The 19,650-nt window shown below is 44.5% G+C and overlaps 1 protein-coding gene across 1 annotated transcript in view; it reads right to left on the bottom strand.

The window, feature by feature from the left end:
• The window catches only part of ELK3 (ETS transcription factor ELK3), a 69,117-nt gene that overhangs the window by 35,234 nt on the left and 14,233 nt on the right, over window positions 1–19,650 (bottom strand). The window contains exon 2 of the mRNA XM_027107247.1: window positions 3,715–3,923. Within this exon, the coding sequence (XP_026963048.1) occupies window positions 3,715–3,921 (207 nt within the window). The 5' untranslated portion in view covers window positions 3,922–3,923. The remainder of the gene's footprint in view (window positions 1–3,714; window positions 3,924–19,650) is intronic.

The raw sequence follows: 19,650 nt of genomic DNA, 5'->3' as shown, positions 1-19,650 counted from the left end.
TCTGACGCCCCCTCCCTGTGTGTAGGATGCTGGCACAAAGGTCCTAACTTTCTTCTTGGTACCTGCCTGAATTTTTCAAATTAGCGATAAGGAAACTATCCTCTGTTATTACTCTGGCTAACACTTGCAGCACTTAACGTGTTTGGGCACTGTTCTCAGCCCTGACCACGTGTTAAACTCAGCTAATCCACACCGTAACCCTCTGACTAGACTCTACTCTTATACCCGTTTTATAGAAAAGGAAGCTGAGACCAGGAGAGATGAGGCAAAGCACTCACAGTCACGGAGCTGGATTCAAATCCCGACTATGCAACCCAGAGTTCCTGCTATTATCATAGTTATCACTGTGATAACCTGCCCCTCGGAGGAGAGGGAGGGATGTTTTAAGGAACAATGATTAAAGCACCTCAGCCCCAACCTGATACCATTAGCCCATACATTGTTCTCTGACGCCTTCTGCAAAGTTTTGCACACATTTTCCACTTTTTTTTTTCTCTGCCCATTTCTAAATATTCTGGAATGAGCTAAAAATATGACATATAACATACAAAAATAATGATATCCTCGTGCCTACCTACTCTGGCAGGAAATGTCCCTATTAGGACAGACGAAGGGATGTGCAATTTCAGCCAACAGTGAAGAGATGATAGCAAGCCGAAAAGAGGAAACACAACAGGGACAAAGACGCAGCTGTCAAGGTAGGGAGTCGCTGAATTTATGCCACGCACGCGCAGAGCAGGCTCTGGCTAAGTGTCAAAGGGAGGGGGAGGGGTGGAACGGGGAAAGAGGGGTGGGGGACGGGAGAGAAGGGGACTGAAGATGGCACCGAAAGGCAGACAGGGTCACAGGAGGGCTGGGTGACCGTGAGAAGCACGTGCAGTGCAGGATGGGGCACAGCAAGGGGTGCCCATGTGGCCAGGGGCTCCACAATCACAAAGACCTTCCTCGAATCTGTCTCTCCAGTGAGAGACCAAACCATTTAAGACTGGCGTTTTTGTGAGTCAAAAACGATCAGATAGGGCTTCCCTGGTGGCGCAGTGGTTGAGAATCTGCCTGCCAATGCAGGGGACACAGGCTCGAGCCCTGGTCTGGGAAGATCCCACATGCCATGGAGCAACTAGGCCCGTGAGCCACAACTACTGAGCCTGCGCGTCTGGAGCCTGTGCTCCGCAACAAGAGAGGCCCACGCACCACGATGAAGAGTGGCCCCCGCTTGCCGCAACTGGAGAAAGCCCTCGCACGGAAACGAAGACCCAACACAGCCATAAATAAATAAATAAATAATTTTTAAAAAAACAAACAAAACGATCAGATATTAGCAATTTCACACTATTCAACTTACACATACAGTCCCTGAGCAACGCTGGCAAAACTGAAAAAAGTAAGTGTCCATCACAAAATGTAACATACAATTTTTTAACCTTCCTTCACCATTTCTCCTCCTCCCTTTCTCCCCGCTTTCTGCCCGTCCTCTCCCCTCGCTCTCGCCCGACTCCTCTCTTCTCCTTCATCCTCCTCCCTCCTCTTCTTTTCACGTACAACTATATTCGGTGTCTAATGACCACTCTTACTCATCACTTGACAAGGTTTCATGAGAAAGGTTCAAACGGCCGTGTGTACGTGCATGCCTACAGTGTACATGTTTCTAAGGAAGGACGAAGGGCGTCTTCTCCTGGTGGCCAAGCCTGCATGACACCCTGGACAAGAGCCACTCCTGCCCTGTCAGGGCCAGCTGGCTGCACGAAGGTCACGTGGCCGGACCTTAGCTCAGCCCCAGCAGAAGAGGAAAGGGACACCTGGGGCGAGCAGGCCACACTGGCCACTTGGACCTGGGGCTTCACAGTAAATACAAGTTTCTAAGGTTGCGATACCCTTTGTGCTGCCTGACTGCCTACCTGGAACTCAGGTATTCAGAGGCAAAGGAAATGAACAGCACAGAAGGCAGTGCGCAGGCCTCTGGCCAGGAATGTGGGCATCCTGGCTCTACCACTTCCTGGCTGCAGGAGCTTGGGCAAGGTTTCCATCAAACGCCCCTACGTTCTTATCTGTAAAAGGAGGAGATGCCAGCAGGACTGTCTCAGGGGGCTGTGATAGTTTAAAGGAGGCCAGGGGTAGGGAGTGCTCGGCACACAGTCCCTTAGACACAGAAAGTACCAAAACATGGGGGGTGATTAAAGGCTCTGAAACTGCTTTCCCTCGAGATTTTCAACACCTGCCCAAGGGAGATCAGATGTAGTCTGAACAGCACAGCTTTGCCTGTCTTTTGGGGAGTCATCTTCAGCCCATGATCCCTCTTTGTGCTGAAGATACACAATCCTCAGCCCCAATGCCTGGGCCACGTGAAAAGGTGAAACCGAGTCACAGACACCAAATTCCTTTTCTGTGACACCCTGACTGAAAACAATAAAATTCCTTTTTTTTTTTTCAGTCAGTCTCAAAGCCATGCTCTTAGGCACCTTGCCAGCCAGCAAGATGACTGTTTTCCTTCAGAGGGCCCCAATTCCCATTGTGTAAACTTAGAACCTGGGGGAAAAAAATGCAAAGCAATAAACCATCTGCGAGGCTTTCAGACAGTGCAATTTGTGAGAAGGGCTTTCACATCTTGGTAAGACGCTGCATTAAGCCAGCATTAATTAATTGCTACATTAAAGAGAAGCACCTTTAACATTTCAATGGCAATCATGCGCAGTTACGATCGTACAAAGGAACACTTTATAATTAATGATGCTCCCACTTCCTGCAATGTGCAATCCTCTGTCTTGAATTCCAAAGAGGTTGGCAGGAGGGAGGCACCAAACACAGATCAGGAACTAATATTTAAATCCGTTTTTAATTCACCTTGCAACAAGAAGAGTAAAACCAGAACAGATGCTTATACTTATTAGGACTCCAAATCTTTACGTCTATGAGGCTAAACATTCAGCAACAACAGATCAACACAGAAATGGTCAACAATGACAGGCCTGAAATGATTACCCCTAAAGAGCAATAAGGTTGCCCTCCCAGGCACATCAACTGCTTTTCCAGAAACGCACTACTACTCTCCCCAACAGTCCTGGCTTTGGAAACGATGCTGTGTTATCATTAACAAAGCACTCTGACTTATCTCTGTGACTTAAAAATGAGAATGGTTTTTCTTTTAATTAGGGAAGTTTCCCACGAAGTCGCGATCCCCAGGTACCAGGCATTGTTCTAAGCGCTTAACGTGTGTTGGCTTGTTTAGTTCTTCTCGGCAATCCTGAACCCACGCTATTACGAGCCCCATTTTATACGTGAGGATAGCGGGTGCCCAAATGTTCAATAAACTGTCCCAGGTGCCATCCCCCCGACTCCTGCAAAGCCTGTTTGAGTGAATCACAAACCGGACAGACCTTCTAGATTGTCACATACATTCTGTCACTCAAGCAACTACCCACGAGGGAGGCCCCAGAACCTTCCTGCATCTCATTTCTGTTGTTATTAGCAAAATCCTGCAGCAACACAGAAGAAGGTGCAGAGGGAACAAAATTTGACCCACGATAACCCCTTAAGGGCTTCCAGAAAAAAAAAAAAATCCCTATGGCATAGTTCTTCTTATAAAACAACAGCAATACAACCCACATAAATTGCCTCTATTTGCCAATAGCGTTACGGTACCCTACTTCCCACTTCCATGGATGGGTTGTGAAGGTGGCTCCCGCCCCGTGACAGCCTCCCGTAAGGGCAAGGGCTTACCTTGTCATAATAGTATCGCAGGGCTCTGCTCAGCTTGTCGTAGTTCATGTTTGTTTTGTTTTTCCGGAGTCCCCACAGCTTGGCCACTTCTTCTGCTTTGAGGAGCTTGAATTCACCATCGTTGGAGGTCCAGCAGATCAGGTGCTCATGTTTCTGGTCCAGCAGCAACTGCAACAGGAACTGCCACAGCGTGATTGCACTCTCCATACCTGAGGAGGGAGGGGCCGCGTCAGTGCAGGTGCCAGGTCTGGGGGGATCGGGGGCTCAGGGTGGGCACCTCAGCACCTTCCCCTGCCCCCCGTGAACCTAATCGAAAGCTGCTTTCATTTCCATCCCAACAGGCCACTCTGAATCAGGTGCCTTCTGGCTGCATTTCTGTAAAGAGCCACAATTCAGAAACACAGGGAAGCCCTGTGACCTTCGTATTCGCCACACACATCCCGGCAGGTATCGGGGTCGCGTTGAGAATAACGTGAAAAAATGATTAATGAACTGCCCATTCCTAGAATCAGTCCTCACACAAACTATCCCCCACGTGAATCCTTGTTAATGCCCACGATGATTAACATGTTCCCGCCCATCCTATCAACTCCTTTGCTGCTCAGCCTCTAGGCCATTATTTGTGTGAAACGCTGGACCCCGTGATAAGTGCATTTACGTGGGGCCTGGGGTACTTCCATCAGTGTGACCGCACGGGGAGCTTCGTGAGGAAGGGACTTTGTTGGATTACTCTTTGTATTCCCAGCACTCTGAGAACCCAGCCCAATGCCCGAGTGCAGCGTGCGCCTGCCTGATACATGTTTATAGACCTGAGGAATGGGTCACTGCCACTTGAAGAGTCGTTCTCTTTCCCAGGCACTTGTCATGTGGCAGATAAAACCCCATCTGTCACAAGCACAGACATGGGAAAAGCATTTTTTTCTCCACTGTGAGAGGAAAGCCTATAAAATCTTATCTTTTTCCCTTGACTCTGGTGTGGACTTTGTAGGTGCTGTTCCTTCTGCCTAAAATGCTGTTCCCTAGCTTTGGAGCCTGGTGAACTCCTACTCATCCATCATGACCCAGTTTATATGGGACCTTCTTGAGGAAATTTTTCCCCACTCTCCCAGGCAGTTACCAACTTCAGACATCTGAGGACTTTCATGGCAATGGGTACTGATTCTAAAAATAACAACAACAACAACAGTAATAACAACCGTTTGTCTTATCAACATTCGTACATAAGGAAAGAAGAGGCAGTTGGGCTGGCCTCAAAAGCTTCACCGCAGATCGACTGTCATGACTGGACACGTGAAGTGCCCTGGGTTTTGATCTGGGAAAAATGGGGGTAAGATCCTAGTGCTGGGCTGAGGGAGCCAGGGATGACCAGAGGGTGGAAAATTGCCTTCTGGCACAGATGGAAGCTTCAAAGGCCAGTTGTGAGGTGGGGACAAAGCCAGAGAGAACTTGGATCATACCCTATTACTGCAAGGAGGAAACTCTGAAGCCCCAGGAGGTAGCCAGGGGGACGGGATGCACGCCTCTGGGAGACCCGGAAGCCAGAACAACAGCCTTAGGAAATCTTATTTGTACCAATATTTTTGTCAACTCCACACCTCTCCTGCATTTCTCTTAAAGGGGCAGCTTTCAGCCTGACAAATCATTTTTCTTCCTTTCCACATGGGGATGGATGTGAAAATACCTAGCCCTCCAATAAGTATTCATTTCCTTATTTCCTTTCACATGTTTCGCCAAAAGAATACATTTTATTGTTTCCCCGAGCCATGTGGGTTTCTCAGTTAAAGGGAAGCAGATTAGGAATGTTCTTCAAACACCCACAGGGTACTTTATTTATGGCTCTTTAAAGGAGATATTCTCTACAGAAATCAATCTTCACCACAATGGCCACTCAGTCTGTAAGACAGTAAGTCATTTCACTGTTAGATCAAAACCGCCTTTGCATCTCATGAGTCTCGTAAGCACAACGGCGGTGGTGCTGCATCCGCAGCAGCCTGCCAGCTCCAGCTCCTCATATGAGCTTCCTATTATTTGAGGACAAGCCACAACTTTCTTCTCATCATTGGCACTAAGAATTGTTAACAGTTGTCTCAAACGCTTCGGTGTGTTCTCGGCCAAACACTTCAGACAGTAAGCTTTCAAAGATCTTTAAAATGTTAAAGGGCCGAAGGCTGCCAGTGGGTTTAGAGGTCCGGACAGAAAGGATTTCTGGGTCTGTGGCTCAGATGCCAGGTAGGATACTGGTCGGCCACCTGCACCTCCCCCACCTTTAATTGACGCGAGCCGTCCTGTTCCAGATGGGACAGGAGGACGACGTAAACACCTTCATCTGTGTTACACTTAGTGCTTCTACCAACCAGGACTCCTCAGAGCTTCTTGTGCTTCCTGGAATCCCTTTCCTTGGCGTTCCAAGCCCGTGTATCAGAGCCATGTGCCTTGGGCATAAATGATGAGGACCTGTATGGTAGACTGGATAAATGTTCTCCATTCTTCACCCCTTCTCCCTTTCAAGTGACCATGAAGCAGTGCCCCAGAGCGGGTGGAGCACTTTCTTCCCATCCCACTGAAATTTGGGCTTGGCCACGTGATTTGATTTAGCCAATAGAATGATGAGTAGAAATGACAATGTGCCAATTCTCAGCTGAGGTCTAAGAGGCTTCCCATGTTTGCACTTTTCCTCTTGTGCTCCTGTTACTGCCGTGAAGCTGCTGCCCAAAAATGAAAGGCGCGTGGAGCCAACCTGATCTCAACCCAAAGCCTGGAGCCAAGTCCCACAACACACAGTCTGAAGCAGCATCCCTGAGGTTAACCAATGAGGAAAATAAATACTGCTGTTTGCCAGTGACTCCCGGGGCTGTTTGTTATGCGGCACCATTGTAGCAAGAGTTGACAATTACAGTGCCCGACATCTTGGTCTAAAATACTCCTCTCTTTGCTGGAGTGCAATATCTTTACACTGTAAACTTACATTCACAAACATGAGGTGTGTCTAGACACGAGAAAGCATGCCATGTAGGGGGACTGCCCGATCACATCTTTACTCAGAGGGTTATGAGTGGGCCACAAAAATGACCATGGGTGCTACGGCCACAGCCTACGGCAAAGGCAGAAGGAGGAAAGAGGGAAAGAAAAGGGAGACATAAAAGAGTAGAAAGTGAAAAGGCAGAGGAGCAAATGGTGGGGATGTGGACCCCCTCATTAGGGCCCTCCCAGATTTCTGGAATAAATGAACTGGGCTGAGGGGAGGCACGAGCTGAGAACTAGCAATCACAGAGCTGCCCCGACAAACTCAGAGCTTTGGTGAGGCTGGGTGGGCTGAGGAACAAGCCCTCTGCCCCCTTACTCTCCCACACCAAGGTGTCAGAGCCAGGCTACGGCTGCGGATGGGAGGATCTGTCAGAGGGTGGATGTGAGTAACAGGGCTGACTGAGGCATGAAGCCACCTCTGCCTAAAGCACGTCAAGCCGGTGCTGAGGGCCTCGTTCTCCTTTTCCAGCTCTTCGGCCACTCCTCCACCCTGGTGGGCCCACCAGTTTCAATGGGTGTGCAGTCACACCAATCTTTACTGTTAGAAATCCGGCCACACATTACTCAGAGATGAGTCTCAAAAATATTTCCCTGTGAGCGTACTGCATCTACAAACATCTGTCACCCCCTTCTACACTCGGCAGAAGTCATTCTGGGAGACAGTGGGCCCCCAGGGTGGCTCAGGATGCCCCCATCCTCTCTGGCCGGAGCCAGTGGTGTGATGGAAACGGGCAAGTGTACGTGGGGGAGTGGAGACACGGGGAGGGAGGGAAACAGGAGGGCGGAGGGGGGAATGGGTCACCAGCTGACGTCACTGCTGCGGTTCCTGCCATCACTGTCTCTTTGATTTTACTTCCCACCTTAACTTCTTTTAACTACGATTAAGTTTCATCATTTACACAGTTGTCGTCACATACAATCACGCTTCACGTTCTGTGACACATCTCTGCCAGCTACAAACTTTGCCCCCTCCCGGACGCTGGCAAAGAAAAAGAGTCTAACAGCGTGACTGGGGAATACAGTCTCCCCCGTAACCACCAACACATATTAGCAAATTCATCCAAATGAAGATTTCTCTCACCAGAAAGAAAAATTAAGAAAATTAATTTAATTAAAAAGAAAATTAATTTTTCTTTTTAATTAAAATTAATTTTTCTTTAATTAATTAAATTAATTAATTTAATTTCTTTAATTAATTTTTAATTTAATTAAAAATTAATTAAATTCCTTGATGCCTAGAATCCTTAGTAAAGTCCTATATCTTAACATGTGGGTACAATCAAGTCCAAGTTATCGGGCTGCCATTATAAGGAATGTGTGTAATTCAGACAACATCCTGTGGCTCTTATTAAATAAAAAGTTCAAGAAAGTGTTGATACTTCAGATTTATGTTTGATATGTTATTATACAAACCGGGGTCTGCTTTAAGTTAAAATATTTCATCAGCCTAGCCTCACTGAGCCGATTTCCCACAAATCTCCACTTAAAATACATAGACTACATAAAAGAAATGCTATTCATCAAAAAAATTTTCCCAAATCAAATTTTTGGCTACCTAGAAAATGCTGCTTTTTTTTTTTCCCAAACCTTACTTTGAATGGATGAAATTTTATCAGGTATTGTAAGGCCATTCTTTTTTTTTTTTTTTTTAGAGTTGATAAAATTTAATTTTCAATGTGAACACATGATCCTTTGACATCTTAAAATCTCATGAAATGATACGATAGCTGCAAAACCATCAACTGATGATTTTTAAATTATTTTTCATTTCATAGAAAGCACATGATTCTATTTTTTTTCATTGTTTTGATTGACTGATTCTTTAAATTCTATAGTGCTTGTAATGCCATTCTTAATGCAAAATCAAACTCTGCACGTTTACATTGAGGAGGATCCACTTCTAAAGCATCACTGCTCTCACAGGAAGAGGTGTCCTCCCGCATTAGATACTTTCTGCACCCCGCTGCCTGCACCCTCAATCCCGCCGCCTGCTGTGGATGGTCTCTCTCTCACCACTTCTGTTGGAACTAACCCAAGACCGCAGTCACAGCAGCTGGCAAGACCTCATCCAGGCCTCTCCAGAGAACAAAGCTACCTGCTATTTGCCCCAACTGTTCCTTTTCTTTTGTAATTTATAGCCTACATCTTGCCGCTGTGGAGCACAGTTAGATCATTTTAAACAGTTTATCAAATCTGAATAATACACACACCTCTTTTTTTTTTTTTTTTTTTTGGCGGTACGCGGGCCTCTCACTGTTGTGGCCTCTCCCGTTGCGGAGCGCAGGCTCCGGACGCGCAGGCTCAGCGGCCATGGCTCACGGGCCCAGCCGCTCCGCGGCATGTGGGATCTTCCCGGACCGGGGCACGAACCCGCGTCCCCTGCATTAGCAGGCAGACTCTCAACCACTGCACCACCAGGGAAGCCACACACACCTCCTTTTAAAGGAGCAAGAGGTATGTGTATTATGTTCCCATGTTGACAAATCATTTTCACTAATTTTTTTTATTATAGTCTCCCTTCAATATAAAGAAGAAAACTGGATATAAACACCTCAAGGTTTATAGTTCTTATACAGCCAGATAAAATTCGCAAATAAAATAAGACTGCTCCCACCCTATTCAAATTAACAATCAATTTTGTATATGACACACGATGTTTTGTTGAAAGGCAACCAACAAAAAGGTTATGACAATGTAAGTTTTTCTGAGTAAGATGTGTTTATATGATTATACCCTACAAAGAGGAGAGAGACCCAATTCTCTCTTCACTTTTTTCAATTTTTTTTTGAGTGTCCATTTCATGCCAAGACACCCTCTGGGTATTTGGGACACATCAGAGAACAAAGGAGATGAAGACCTCTGTCCTCATGGAGCTTACATTCCAAAGGGAGAAGACAGGCCATAAACAACAAACATATGACTATTAAAATACATAGTATGTTGGAAGAACAGTGTTATGGGGAAATGCAACCAGAGCAGGATAAGGGGGTGGGGAGCCTGGGGTGTATGAGCAGAAGGTCATGAAAGGCCTCACTGAGAAACTAAGAGTTGAGAAATAACCGTTAAAAACTAATTTTCAAAATGGGTGAAATCATGGCTCTCCTACAGATATAAAATGAAGACATGTTAAAGATTTTATTTCACTCATTAGTCAAGCAGGAACTTGGCAGATGTTCTAACGAGTTCAAAAAAGAATCTGAATAATAAAGGCATTTATAAATTAGGAATATTGAAATGAATGCACAAATAGGGGTGAGAGAGGAATCAACTGAACACTGTAAGATAGAATAGAATTTGCATATCTATAGACAATAATTATTTTGCTATCAGTTATCTATAATTAACAGGATTATAAAATAGCTTCCATAAAACCAGAATCACATCATCCAAAGGGGTTTTTCTCTAGAGACTAGATAATGCAGTTTTTCATGGAAGCACAATTATTTTCTACAGCTTGCAGCAGGCGAGAGGGTGAACCACTTCTGTCTACTTGCAAGGTTCCATAATGGGTAAAGCAGATTCAGAGCCAGACTCTCTGGGTTCAAATGCAAGTACCAGTCCTGTCTGCCTGTGGGACTTTGGGTAAGTTACTTAACCCTTCTGTGCCTCAATATCCCCATAAGGAAAATGGGGATGATGATAATAAAAGTATCTCCTTTACAGGGTGGTTACAAGGATTACATGAGTTACTAAGAATGCACTTGAACTACACCTGGTACATAATAAGTGTTATTCAGATATTTACTATTATTTTTTAAGCAACAGGGAAACCTCTGCATAGAACACATTGTGAGGACACGTGGCCTTCACCCAGCTCAAAGGCATCATCTAGCTACTGTATCCACCTTGGTTCCTTGTTCATTAGGCAGCGACTCCAATACAGGCACTGAAATCCAAGGGAGAATGTTCAGCTATTTGCTGACTATTCTTTATAAGGTGACCTGGAATACATTTATGTGAGTTTTTTTTTTAAAGACTATCATCAAAAAATGAAAGCACATTACCAGATATACATTACTATATATAAAATAGATAAATAACAAAAACCTACTGTATAACACAGGGAACTATATTCAATATTTTGTAATATGTAAATTGATACAGCCACTATGGAGAACAGTATGGAGGTTCCTTAAAAAACTACAAATAGAACTACCATACGACCCAGCAATCCCATTACTGGGCATATACCCTGAGAAAACCATAATTCAAAAAGAGTCATGTACCACAATGTTCACTGCAGCTCTATTTACAATAGCCAGGACATGGAAGCAACCTAAGTCCGTCGACAGATGAATGGATAAAGAAGATGTGGCACATATATACAATGGAATACTACTCAGCCATAAAAAGAAAGGAAACTGAGTTATTTGTAGTGAGGTGGATGGACCTAGAGTCTGTCATACAGAGTGAAGTAAGTCAGAAAGAGAAAAACAAATACCATATGCTAACACATATGTATGGAATCTAAAAAAAAGGTTCTGAAGAACCTAGGGGCAGGACAGGAATAAAGATGCAGACATAGAGAATGGACTTGAGGACACAGGGAGGGGGAAGGGTAAGCTGGGATGAAGTGAGAGAGTGGCATGGACATATATACACTACCAAATGTACAATAGATAGCTAGTGGGACGCAGCCACATAGCACAGGGAGATCAGCTCGGTGCTTTGTGACCACCTAGAGGGGTGGGATAGGGAGGGTGGGAGGGAGATGCAAGAGGGAGGAGATATGGGGATATATGTATATGTATAGCTGATTCACTTTGTTGTACAGCAGAAACACACCACTGTAAAGCAATTATACTCCAATAAAGACGTTAAAAAATATATCTTGTAATAACCTACAATGGGAAAGAATCTGAAAAAGAATAAATATATATATAACTGAATCACTTTGCTGTACACCTGAAACTAACACAACATTGTTAATCAACTATACTTCAATTTTTTAAAAAATGAAAGAACAGATTTTAAAAAAAATTCTGGCAGAAAACTCAGATCCCTGATTACATATTTGCTGCCTTCAGCTTAAGAAACACTGGTTTAAAATACTTAGCCTGAGGCCTCCAAGCTGTTGTGACTCCAGCAAAGATGGCCCTCGAGTGCTCACACTTCCCTTGGAGCTAGTTCTGTCCCCATCTATCTTGTGCCCCTGGAGCGGGGAAGGGAGTCAAGTAGATGAGAACTGTTGGGTCAGAAAGAAGAAAGAGAAGTGTTCTAAAACGACAACCCAAGGGATAGCCATGACAACACTGCTTATGAAGATGGAGCCCACCTGGGTCCATTCCCTGGGCTGGTCGTGGTGGAGGTGGTCCAAGTGTACAGCTTGTCCACTGGCACAGAGCTGGAGGGACACTTAGGCAGACTCTGAGCGGTTACTTTCCACCCTCGTTCTGTGTTTTCAACTCCTTGTTTTTAAAGAATGCAAATAGTATCATTGATTCATCCTTTAATTTCTGGATGGAGGTTCAAAGAAAAGGATGCTATAGACTGTATATACTGATTACTCTCATCATCGCTGGTGCACCTCTTGGCCCATGTGAGAGCCGTCAGGCCACGTGGCCCTATCACAGCCTTGGCATCTCCCTCGGGTCAAGGGTACCAGCCACCAATGCTCTGGGCACGCTAACTAGCTAAAGTCAGGCAGACTTCCACTGAGGGTGGTGGTGGGGAGCTGAACACCCTCCACTCCTCAGGAGCAGAAACAGGGCCAACGCTCGTGAAACAGGGTGGGAACAGTAAAATGCAGTCACCATCCTCTTGCTAAGTCAGGTGCCTCAAACAGTAAGTACAAAGTGCAGGACAGACAAGATCAAAAGGTCCTCCCAAATGGACATAATTTACACGCACACATTCATGTGAACACACTCATCCCAGGGGTCCTTACAGCACTTTATCATAGTCTGTCCTCCAGTGTTATCATTCATTCATTAATCTGTCTTTTCCGATTATAAGAGCCTTCTCTTGGTTTTCTCTGTACATGTTGGGTATTATCTATTAAGCCTTTACCATATACCAAGCACTTTGCATTATCTCACTGAATTCCCACAACAGCCCTCTGAGTTAAATAAAATTACTGTTCCCTCCTTGCAGATGAGGAAATTGAGGCCCAACTGTGGAGGAGCACAGTCTACTCTCTGTGTGGCCAACATCAATGCAAACTGTTGGTCACCAGTCAAAGATAAGTATAGGAATTGAGAGTAAATATTTAGAGACTTCACTGCCATTTGTCATTGTCACCACATCCAAGTATGTGATCAGTAGGCTTGTCTGGTCAGCACAAACTATGGAATAGTCAGAAACATGAAGAAGGACAATGCTAAAATGTGTGATGTTCAAGGTTAGTTTTTCAACTGTAACCCCAACGTGTATACACATCTAGAATTCATGGGTTTCATTAAAAGATGATTTAACTGTAACTGTATTACGTTACAGGATAAACTTGGAACTGGCAACTAATGAAGGAATGAAGATGGAGTTTAAAATTCAGCAAACTTGCTGCATTTTAGATGAAAGTTAAAAAACGAATATCCTGAGTTTGCCGAAATGGGTTTAAAAATCTCTTCTTTCTGTCTGGTCAACATACCTCTGTGAGACGGGCTTCTCTCAAGTGTAATTAAAACAAAACACAGAAACAGTTTATATACCTCGTCTCCGGAAAGTAGCACTGTTTATCCAACCTAGATTAATTAGTTAACCTAAACACTTTCCTACATGAAAAGCGAAGTATTCATAAATATGGTGTTTGCTTAAAGTGTGCTTATAGGCATTTAATACAGGGAATCTCTATTTCACTTATGACTTTTTCCTTTGGCTAAAATTACAGAACGACAAAAGTTATCAGTATGAATAGTGATCTTCTATATAACTGCCTTTATATGCATTTTCATTGAATATGTAGCTTTTATTTATTTATTTTTGCGGTACGCGGGCCTCACTGTTGTGGCCTCTCCCGTTGCGGAGCACAGGCTCCAGACGCGCAGGCTCAGCGGCTATGGCTCACGGGCCCAGCCGCTCCGCGGCATGTGGGATCTTCCCGGACCGGGGCACGAACCCGTGTCCCCCCAGTCGGCAGGCTGCGCCACCAGGGAAGCCCCGAATATGTAGCTTTTTGTAATTATTTCCCCAATTATGTTTATTCTTATTTATTGAAATATAATCTTACGTCTGCCTAATCTATAATAAAAACTGGGGGCTTGTATTTTGGTATCTTTGTTTTTAATTTTATTTTCCTAGTAATTTATTTTTATGGTATCCAAAATTATCAGTCCACAATGTACTGGAAATTTAAAACACCGGTCCTTCTCCACAGATGGGTTTGAAAAGCACTGCTCTTGAATGTTGACTCCACGAGTCCCAAACTTTGTTTTGCTTGCTGACGCAGCCCTAACTCTTAGTCACTGCCGGGTCATAGTAGGTGCTCAAGAAACATCTGTCGAATAAATGAATGAATAAAACTGAGGTTAGTATAGGCCACAGCCCATGCCCTTAGCCACTCTGTTATACCGCCTCCTACCAAGGGTATAGAGGTCACATCAGGATCAGGATTAGGGTCAGACTAGCTAGAGAAGGCTTTCTAGAAGAGTCAGCTTGAGCACAGCCTTAAACAAAAGGTGAGGAAAATTTGAAAAGGGTGAGAGGATTTGATCAAACCCTCTCCTTCAAAAGCTGAAAGCTAGAGTTACGGAACTGCTGCTGTCCAGAGAGCAAGCCCAGAATTTCTCCCCTTTCCTTGCTAACATTTAGCTTCTGTTGGGTCCTAAAAACCAGGTTCTGGTACAGATTTACAATTCACTGAGTTGTGTCCTTAGGAGTGAGTCTTGGGTAGGAGAGCATTTGAGGTTCTGCAGGCCAGAGGCAAGAGAAGAATATTCTCCCACCTTAAAAAAGAAAAGGGTGAGAGGACAGAGGCAGATGTTCCCCGCAGTGGGCAGGGCAGGGGTGGGGGGCAGCAATGGCAAAGGCGAAAGCAAGGCTCAGTGTAGGGGCCTGGATGAAACGGCTCTGCGATCTACCCAGAGACAACCTCCAGCTTGTGCCGGAAAAACAAAGGCCACCCTAGATGCACAGAGAACAAACTAGTAGCTACCAGGAGGGAGGAGGAAGCGGGGAAGGACAAGATACGGGTACAAACTACTGTGCATAAAATAAATAAGCGTGGGGCAGAGACAAGATGGCAAAGTAGAAGGACGTGAGCACACCCCCCTCACGAAAACACCAAAATCACAACTAACTGCTGAACGACCATCGACAGAATAAATAAGCTACAAGGAACAGCACAGGGAATATAGCCAATGTTTTATAATAACTATAAATGGAGTTTATAATATAATAGCCAATGTTTTATAATAACTATAAATGGGGTTTAATCTATAAAATTTGGAATCACTCTGTTGTACACTGGAAACTAATATTGTAAATCAACTCTACCTCGATTAAAACAACAACGACGACTAAGTCCAGAGGTTACTGTGCTCCTTCAAAATCCACCAAGCCTCCAGCAGCAGCCAGGCTGCCAGGAGAGTTAGCCCTGCCCCATGACCGCCAGCATCACCACCTTGTCATCCTGCAGCCAGGAGGGCTCCCAGTGAAGCTGATGGTAGATCCTAATGCCCCAGGGACCACCACCTTGCACAAGTCTAGGGGCCCCAGGGATTTTGTATTTATAACTTGGTGGGGGCCTGTACAAAGAGGATTTCCCCAAATTGTTTAAGCTTCAGCCCCACCCCCCGACACCTAGACCTGCCCCGGTCCCTTCTCGGGCCGCCTCCTCCCTCATAGAAGTTGCTTTCCTCTCCTTGGAGGCAGGCATTCTATCTGCCACAAGGTGGCGCCAGACATCATAACGTGAGACGGGACTGCACAGAGCATGTACGCAAAGCGTGAGGTTTTTGCTTCCATTCTTAGAAGCTGAAAAGCCCACTTATTTGCTCTTCTTTATATCCGTGGCAACCTAACACTTCTCTTTGCATGTTTCTGGTTTCATTTTTTAAGTTACACTGAGGTGGGGCGTGAGGGGGGTCAGATTATCTTTATAAATCCTACATATTGTGGGAACTAGAGAAACTAGCCAACTTAAAAACACCAATTAGTCAGAAACGAGAGAGCCCAAGGAAAGGAGAAAAACTCCTGTGTAAGAAATAAACAAAGTAGGTGCTCCAAGTTCATGTCTTTTTACTTGTTAAAAACTGCACGGTTACAGAAGTGAATATGGATTTGAACACTTAGTACTGAAAATTCTCTGAAGTCCAATTCCTCTGTCCAGAGCAACATCTATTGAGAGTTTCTGTATTGTTATGTTATCAGCGTCCAAGAGAAACGTCAGGAACCATCGCACTCCCGATGCAGGGGGCCCAGGTTCGATCCCTGGTCAGGGAACTAGATGCCCCATGCCTCAACGAAGATGCCGCGTACCGCAACTAAGACCTGAAGCAGCCAAATAAATAAATAAATATTTTTTAAAAACAAACAAAAACAAACACCTGTACTTAAGGCAAGGAATTGAAAAACAACAATTTGTACTATTTGTGGTCTGCGATAACTCAGCACAGAATAATTTTAGGGCACCAAGTCAATAAGGATTAATATTTGGTAACTAAGCAGCACAAACTGAAGTCTTTTTTTTGTTATTTTTGAGAAGGTGAAACTAAGATTATTAACATTTTCAGAAGACATCTTAATTATTGTCAAACACTGCATGTAAAAAAAAATGCTAATCGGTGAGGCCAAGTTCATGTCCCTCAAAGCTCTCTTATCTATTAAAAAATGTTTATATTCTCATTCATTCTGTGAATATCTACAGATTGTCCATGCTTTGAAGAGCAGAGTGAACAGGAAAAGAGGGAAAGCAGCCATCGCTCAGCCTACTTTTTTACCCTTTAGAGTTCACAATGTTTTTCAAATCCGGTTTTTCAAATAACTCCTCTATCTGAGGACAGAGAAAGATTTTTCCGGGGAAATCACTGATAGCCACTGTAATAACAACATCTGCCCTTTACTGTGTGATCCACCCCTCCTTCCTTCTGAAACTCTGTTGTCTGTGGGTAAATGAGAAGCAGTTCAACTGGTTTGTTGGAGACTTTTACATGGGTGAATTTCCTTTGGAAAAGTAACTGGATGGCCACATTAACGCCAGCTGGGAAAGTGCATTCCAGCCATTCTACTTCCTCCCACATCTGTATATGCAGGCCATTCCCCCCCACCCCATGATTGCACATCCAGCCCTATCTTATCCCACATTTTCAGGCTAGGCCCACATGCAGATGGGAAAGGGCCTCTTCTCACTCTAGGCTGCCTCACATGGATACCCCTTGGGTCCCTAATTTGGCAATATCCCCAAACTTCCTAATGTTCCTGGTACTGAGTTTGCTCTTCCTGGGCCAGAAGAAGAGGTGGTGATCGGTCCACGGGGTTAAAAAAAATAATAAATGGTTGTCCCAGAAGCACCCACCTATTTCTCTGCACCTGAAAGAAACAAGTCGATTTGAAAGAGATAGTGTATGGGAGCAGCTGGGCACAGTGCCCTGAACATTGTGAGCCTTCAACAAGGCTTAGATGCTGCCCGCATCTGTGCCTTCTATGAAGCTTTCAACAAGGCTCCCACAGATGGAGCTATTTCTTGTTAGCCATCATTCCATCAGCGTCACCCAGCAATTCCAACACAGCACCTGGCAAACCACAGGCATTCAATAAAAAAGTGTGCCGTGAATCTCAAGTTCTTGGGATCTCGATTTCTTGTAACATCTGACTTCAGAGACTTCTATCACATGCTAAAGAGCCCAGACACAGTAGAATTTTATTCTTCTCTTTTTTTCCTTGGGAGAAAGATGGACTTGTCCACTTCTCCATCATCTCTCCACATGGCTCACAATCAGGTAGCCACACAAATAGTGTACGATCTGTAGTCCTCCACATATGTACACATCTCCATTTAATCTCTTCCTTGAAAGCATCAGACATAATTTTATTAAGCAGTTAAAGGAACACAAGCCTGCTAGATCAAAGCGGCCAACTGGTCACCCAGCTTTCCCAAAGTGGGGCTGTAGTTCATTACAGCCAGTCAGTTACTCACATCCACCTCCCCTGTATGTCAACATGCCCGGGAAACAGACTCAGAAGCTCTGGGCACTGCAGGGAAAATCTTTCCAGGTAACCAATGGTATTAAAAAAGCAGATGTCTTGAAAGATGATTAGGACTGTAAAAAATCAGAGGTTCCTACAACCTGAGACAGACCCCAGGTGCCCCCATGGAGTCTCACAGAGAAGTACAAGCTCTGCTGACAATGCTTTTTCTTTAAACAGATGGGCTGCTCCTTCCCAGACATTTTTGGACTAAACCCGAACCTTCACTTTCTTTGCAATTGTTTTTGTTGTCTGTGTTGTTTGTGAGGATCTTAATTCTGGCTTGAAGCACGTCCCCTTTCAGCTCTCATATTTGGTAACATTTGGCTTCCTCTTCTGCAGGTTGTAGGCAGGAAACTGGAAAATGGGCCACAGGAAACCTGGCCTCCTACATCTGTCCCACTTTGTAATTGCAGCTCTGGTTTCATTTTGCCTTGTGTGTCAGCTCTGTTTTAACCCTCAACACGACGGCCAAACTCTGCTTTCTGTAAGAACACTGCTACTCTTATTGCCCAAGGAAACTCACTGAGACTTTTTTTTCTTCCCCAGAGTAATTAACCATATGAATTCAACGTGGAAAAAAATACTGAACGAATTCTCCTAACAGTAGTCATTTGGATCAAAAGAGTATGGAGGGCTTCCCTGGTGGCGCAGTGCTTGAGAGTCCGCCTGCCGATGCAGGGGACACGGGTTCGTGCCCCGGTCCGGGAAGATCCCACATGCCGTGGAGCGGCTGGGCCCGTGAGCCATGGCCGCTGAGCCTGCGCGTCCGGAGCCTGTGCTCCGCAACGGGAGAGGCCACAGCAGTGAGAGGCCCGCGTATCTCAAAAAAAAAAAAAAAAAAAAAAGAGTATGGAGCTAGAAAACTGATACATTCAATGAGATAAAACTACTAATAAGTCCCCAGTGAAAATTTAAGACTACTTCATAATACTGCACACAGAAGTTATATCAATATGATTATTAGTGGTCCAAGGCTGCCTGACAAATTTTGACTTTTGAGGCTTTGATAAATAACATATGAAAATAAAATATAATCATTCTTCATTATAATCTCTCTCATTATGATGCTATTTCAAATTATGTTTCTTAACCATATCACCAACTATTAGGTTCAACCATATGAAATTTTTTTTATGGGTCAAAAATAGTCAAATACCAGCAGTCTCGTACGGTCAACCTAAAGCATACAATTACACCCAGAGAACACACACACACACACACACACACACACACACACACACACTCATCCCCAGGGCAGTATCTTCTTCCTGTGTTTGGTCCATGGACCCTTTCTGAGACTCTAACATTCTCTAGTAGAGGAAAAAAGATATATTTAAATCCTAAAGGTAATTTATAAATCTCAAAGAGTTCCATTCTAAAGGAAATGTTAGCTATATCGTCCCCCACCAATCAATACTGAGTGTCCATGGAATTCTCAAGAATGGGGCTCCTACCAAAAAAAAATCCATTACTTACTTAAATAGGAGCTTTTCTTTTTTAACGCTAACATTTGATGAGCATTTACTATGTACCAGGCATTGTGTTGAGCACTTGATACACGTTATCTGAATTTGATACTGCATGACTTAACAAGGTAGAATAAGACGCTCTGGCCACGGGAGTATTTTGGGAAAACAGAGACTTGTATACAGGGCACGCGGCTCCAAAGTCCAGCTTCTTAATCACCACACGTAGTTTCCCCAGCAGAGGCTTCATTTCTTATATGCACATCTCACTGCTACTAAGAGAAAAGTCCCATTTTAACACAGAGGGCGATACAACATTCCT

Source organism: Aethalodelphis obliquidens, unplaced genomic scaffold (assembly GCF_003676395.1).
Source record: "Aethalodelphis obliquidens isolate GAN/ISIS:26980383/991018 unplaced genomic scaffold, ASM367639v1 scaffold8, whole genome shotgun sequence".
In the NCBI taxonomy this organism is placed as follows: Eukaryota; Metazoa; Chordata; class Mammalia; order Artiodactyla; family Delphinidae; genus Aethalodelphis; species Aethalodelphis obliquidens.
The sequence above is the reverse complement of the archived record's forward strand: the minus strand, read 5'-3'. Positions and strand labels throughout refer to the sequence as shown.